General features: G+C 35.4%; 1 protein-coding gene across 1 annotated transcript; it reads right to left on the bottom strand.

Moving 5' to 3' along the window:
• Positions 1-238: 238 nt before the first annotated feature.
• Positions 239-2002, bottom strand: LOC113341886. Its single transcript, XM_026586599.1, has 6 exons — positions 1915-2002; positions 1549-1695; positions 1243-1427; positions 980-1127; positions 630-861; positions 239-527 (listed from the first exon to the last, which is right to left on the bottom strand). The coding sequence occupies exons 1-6, from the start codon at positions 2000-2002 to the stop codon at positions 239-241; spliced, it is 1089 nt and encodes a 362-aa protein (XP_026442384.1).
• Between the last annotated feature and the right edge of the window lie 4045 nt (positions 2003-6047).

Raw genomic sequence — 6047 nt, 5'->3', positions numbered from 1 at the left:
ACCAAATTGGTAACACTCTTCATATTTCCTTTACAGAAAATCATAATATCATCGGCAAAAAATAAATGAGTGGGATAAATACCTTGTCGAGTAACCATATAAGACATCTTATTTTCATGGAAAATCTTAGTAATGTTTCGACTAAGTACATCCTCAATCAACACAAAAATCAATGGAGAAAAGGGGTCTCCCTGTCGTAACCCTCTTGTGATTTTAAAGAAACCTTCCGTACTTCCATTCAAAAGAATAGAAATTCTCGTTGATTGTAAGATATTGAGAATCCATAAACACCAATAATCCATAAACACCAATCCTCCGATAAACCATACGGACGAAAGACCTCCAAAACGAAAAACCAACTAACTGTATCAAAAGCTTGAGTAATATCAAGTTTCAGACTAATGTTTCCATCCTTCCGTTTGATATGAAGTTCATCAACCATCTCTGAAGCGACACTAATATTTTCATGGATATTACGGTCCTTTATAAAAGCTACATGTTCTTCAGAAACCAAGTTATCCAAAACCCTACCAAGTCTAGTATCTAGAATCTTAATTAGTAAAAACTTTAAAAAAAATTTTACTAAGACCTATTCGTCTGAAGTTACGAAGAGTATTAGCTCCTCTTACCTTGGCAAGGAGAGTAATAAGGCTACACCATTAGGGATGCACTTCAAATTCCAATAGTAAACTATAGCATTAATCAAGTCGTCAGCAATAATCTCCCAATAATGTCTATAGAAACAACCCGAAAAACCATCCGGGCCCGGAGCACCATCAACATTCAAGTTAAAAACTGCATCTTTAATCTCTTCCGGAGAAGGAATAGCGTCCATTTTGAGAACTTTCAACAGTTGAGATACTAAGGTGATCATAGTCAAACAACTGAGGTTCAATAGGTAAATCTTCACTATTGAATTTATTCTCATAAAATTGTACCATATAGTCACGTAACTGATCACCATTAGTAATAGTAATACCATTCTCATCAATAAATTCAGAAATATTATTATTACCTTGACGAATACGAATGTTATTATGAAAGAAAGCAGTATTACTTGCTCCCTCCACAAGCCAAGTGTTCCTGGACTTTTGTTTGATCAACGTATTATGCTGAAGACGCGTCTCCTAAAGAGAATACATAGATGATTTCATTGTATTCAGTTTAGAGACATCCGTAGGATCTACATCAGAGACTCTAGCAGCTATCTCAAAACGCATATCTTTTTTAAGCAGAATTCACATTGCCAAAAACTGACAGATTCCACTCTTTCATTACAGCTTTTAAGCGTTTCAATTTGAAAGGAAAGACAAAGTCCGGAGAACCATGAACTGGCACTCCACGACTATCTTTAACCATTCTCATGAAATCATTATGAAGAAACCACATCTTTTGAACCCTTAAAGGAGCTCGACGAGGTTTTAAAACTACATAAAGGATACCACATAAGCGGAGAATGGTCGGAAACTTCTCTAGGAAGAGCTTTACACCGCCAATTTTCATATTTAGCTAACCAAGCAGAGTTAATCAAAGCATGGTCAAATTTACTGATGATTCTACGAGCAACCGTTTGACAATTAGACCAAGTAAAATTATTCCCCAAAGCATCCACTTCAAAAAGAGAATTATCTTCCATCCAGTCACAAAATTCATTGGTTGCAGAAGTACGAGGTTCAAGTCCACCTTTCTTCTCCTCTAGTCACAAGACACATTTGAAATCACCAATAACCAACCAAGGGATATCGGCATTACTAGTGTTAAGTTGTTCCCAAAATCTCCTTCTAGTAACTTGAATATAGCTGGCATGAACGAAAATAATATGCGCACCATCGATCGAAACAGTTATAACTTGTCTACTTATATTGACAACTACAGGAGCGTCTCATATGTTAGAAGAAAATATCCACAGGTTACCAATAGAAGTAACCGATGAATTATGAATAACAGTTGTATTATAACCCTCCATCTTAAGCCTACTAATAAATTTGCTTGAACATGCCATTTTTGGTTCAGCCAAACAAAAAATATCAGGCTTAAATTGACTAACTAACTCATGCAATTTACATCTAGCCTCTTCACGAGAGACCCCATTGATATTCCAGAAAAAAACCCGCATTAAAATCGTTTGGGGTTTGATTTGACTAGTTGTATATTATTAGTAACTTTTCTTGAATTATCAGGCCTTGGAGAAGCACCTCTTCTTGCACGATAACCCAAGTCAAAACTATCAACCTCCGAGTCGGACAAGGAATAAGACAAGGAACCTGAAGAAGTATTGGTTTCTTTTAGAGAATCAATTCTTCTCTAAACAACAATGAGTTGGTCACGCTTAGCTAGATTTTTTACGTTAAACTCATCAGGTAAATCCTCACCTTCTCGGTCCAAGGCAGAGTTCAGCGCATCAAACTTATTAAGAGACAAAAATTCAGAACCTTAATCATCACATAATGGAGTTGGAGAAATAGACGTAACAGTCCTATCAAATTGTGAAGGTTTAGTTCTATCCAATTCAACCCTCACATCTGTCTTAGTTTGCTCATGCTTACCATGAGCTTTGCAAACTAATGCTGTATGAAACACCGATGACTTCTTAATTTTCAACAATTCAGCAGATGCAGCTTTATAAACAGCTTCAGACCTTACCATCTCTTCCTTCAGCTGTTTGGTTTTTTTCCAAAACAGACGCATCAATGCACTCAAAGATTCACCATTTACCACCCCCTTATCAACATTCACAATAGATGTGTTCTTGGCATGTTCAACCGGAACAAGAGCATTTGAAACAGGCACAATATTTGTGTTCTTAGCATGAACCACAACAACAACCGAAGAAGAAGCTTTACTTCCCTTTTTTAGAACCTCCCTCCAATCTGTTGGATTAACAGATTTCTGAACAAGACCATCAGTGTTGATAGACTTACCATGTTTCTTCCTTCTGCACTCTTCGTCACTATGACCAATAATCTTACATTTAGAACAAAACTTAGGTTGTTTCTGGATATCAATTGACTGCCAAAAATCCCTACCTCCATCCTGAATATGAATTGCATCAGTGTCATGTTTTGAGAAATCTATGTTAATCAGAACAACAACAAAATGTCGTATTCATGATTTAATGTCCTTTTATCAACAAAAATTGGAGTACCCAAAGATAATCCAAGTGAAAGAAGAGTTTTCTCCACCCTTAACTCAACTGGCAAACCCGGAAACTGTAGCCAAACCGTAGCATGAGATATTTTTTTCCTTTTAGCATTAAAACCAGGAAACCATTCTATTAATCTGAGGGGCTGTTGTTCAACAATCCAAGCCTCTTTTCGAAAAACCCTAGTTTTGTCTTCTGCATAACTTGATTATGAAGAAACCCCTGCTCATAGGGACAGACTGGACCCTATCGCCATGAAGCTTCCATTGTAGAACTAAGTTTTTCTTCACATCATCAAACTTGAGAGTCTTTAAATCAAGACGCCCTATAATACTATAACGCCATATTACACATCCTTCCATGAAGAAGTCCTCTAGAATAAAAACAACAGGTTTATCTTCCTTAACGGTAGGGTTATGAAGAGTATTAAGATCCATAGATGTAGTAACATGATTCTTTTTACCTCTAAGCATATCAACAAAAGAGATAACCTTATTCTGACCGGAATCAGGTTGATCTTCCATCCCTGATCACCAAAAGATGATCCAAGAAGAAGGGCGCAATTATTTTTTTTGAAAAAAGCCGAACCCTAAAATCAAGAGAGCTAGTCTAGGAGAGAGAAAAAAGTCGGAAATTTTTTTTTCCAAAGATGATCTTCACTATTGTTGGGAATCTGTTAGTATCATTCTTTAACGAATCTCCTAGCTAATAGATACCAGTGCTACGAAATATAATTAACTTAAAGCTTTTTCAAAGCTAAAATGACGGATGACAAAGGGAAAGTAGACAATGTCTTTTGAATCATATCATTATCAGTCAGTTTCTTTCCACAAAAATCTAGGTGTGCTTGTAGTTGAAGCATGTCTTTATGGAAATCACTTACCTTCACATAATCAAGAAAACGGATGTCGTGCCATTGTTCATTCAACTGTGCGAGAAGGGAATCCTGGATGTTCCCAAAACGGTTTTCTAGTTTATCTCATAGTTCTTTAGGACACCTTATGTGATGGTATGCCCAAAGGAGATTAGGTTCAATATGTCTATTCAAATATCGGAGAGCTTGAACCTTTTCTACTTCAGTTGTTGGGGCAACATTTTTATCAATGTTGATACATGAAAAATATTACCCCATAGCCGGGCTAATGTTCCCCCAAAAGGGAGGTAAACCCAACATGAAACATGGGGACTTGGGGACTAAAGCCCAAGTCCACTAAGAAAGTATCCATGGGCTGGAAAGGACAGAGGGGGAATTAATAGGAAAGAAGGAGGTTGTATTAGAGAAGGAATGACATAGTAGTAATTAAGGAGGTTTAGGACATGTGGCATGATATGATAAAAAGAGGGGATTTTGAAAAGTCTATATAAAGAGTCATATAGTACAATAGAGGGGATCATTTTCTCTCTCTTTCTCTCTCTCTCTCTATACTCTTGGGAATTGGGTGTGTTGAGGCTAGGACTTGTAGAACCAAAATCAAAATCACCTATCAACATTTGACGACCACATCCGGAGGCTCTGAGAAACTCTAAAAAGCTCAAGAAGACTCCAAAAAGCTTTGAAAACCTTAAATTTAATAATACTCTGTAGCACTAGGATCTACAAGCTTGGAGGTTTGTTAAAGAATGATAATAACAAATCCCTACAATAGTGAAGATCAACTTTGATTGTTCTCTAAAAAGCGTTGAAAATCTAAAAAAACCCGAAAACTTTAAAAAGCCTTAAAATATCTTAAGAGCTCTGAAAAATCTAAAGAGCTCTGAAAAACTCAAAAAAGCTCTAAAAAAGCTTTAAGTTAATTATATTTCGTAGCACTAGTATGTACTAGCCAGGGGATTCGTTAAAGCCAACCGAAAGTAACTTAATTCTTTATAAATAATGATATTAACAAAATTTCCCTACAATAATGAAGATTATCTGTGGATGTTTCCTAAAAACACTAAAGAGCCCTGAAAGAGCTCTGAGAAACTCTAAAAAGCTCAGGAAGACTCCAAAAAGCTTTTAAAAGCTTAAATTTAATAATACTTCATAGCACTGGAATCTACAAACTAGGAGATTCGTTAAAGAATGATAATAACAAATCCCTACAATAGTGAAGATCAGCTTTGAATCTTCTCTAAAAAGCCTTGAAAACTCTAAAAAACCCTGCAAACTCTAAAAATCCCTAAAATATGTAAAGAGCTCTGAAAAATCTAAAGATCGATGAAAAACTCTAAAAAGCTGTGAAAAAGCTTTAAGTTAATTATATTTCGTAGCACTAGTATGTACTAGCCAGGGGATTCGTTAAAGCCAACTGAAAGTAACTTAATTCTTCATAATGAATGATACTAACAAAATTCCCTACAATAATGAAGATTATCTTTGGATGTTTCCTAAAAACTATAAAAACACTAAAGAGCCTTGAAAGACTTCTGAGAAACTCTAAAAAGCTCAAAAAGACTCCAAAAAGCTTTGAAAAGCTTAAATTTAATAATACTCCGTAGCACTGGGATCTACAATCTAGGAGATTCGATAAAGAATGATAATAACAAATCCCTACAGTAGCGAAGATCAACTTTGAATGTTCTCCAAAAAGCGTTGAAAACTCTAAAAAACCCTGAAAACTCTAAAAAGCTCTAAAATATTTAAAGAGCTCTGAAAAACTCTAAAAGACTCTGAAAAAGCTTTAAGTTAATTATATTTCGTAGCACTAGTATCTACTAGCCAGGGGATTCATTAAAGACAACTGAAAGTAACTTAATTCTTTATAATGAATGATATTAACAAAATTTCCTACAATAATGAAGATTATCTTTGGATGTTTCATAAAAACCTAAAAACACTAAAGATCCCTGAAAGAGCTCTGAGAAACTCTAAAAAGCTCAGGAAGACTCCAATAAGCTTTAAAAAGCTTAAATTTAATAATATTCC

The sequence above is a fragment of the Papaver somniferum genome, unplaced genomic scaffold, assembly GCF_003573695.1.
Source record: "Papaver somniferum cultivar HN1 unplaced genomic scaffold, ASM357369v1 unplaced-scaffold_32, whole genome shotgun sequence".
Classification (NCBI taxonomy): Eukaryota; Viridiplantae; Streptophyta; class Magnoliopsida; order Ranunculales; family Papaveraceae; genus Papaver; species Papaver somniferum.
Note: the sequence above shows the minus strand (reverse complement) of the source record. Positions and strands in the feature narration are given on the sequence as shown.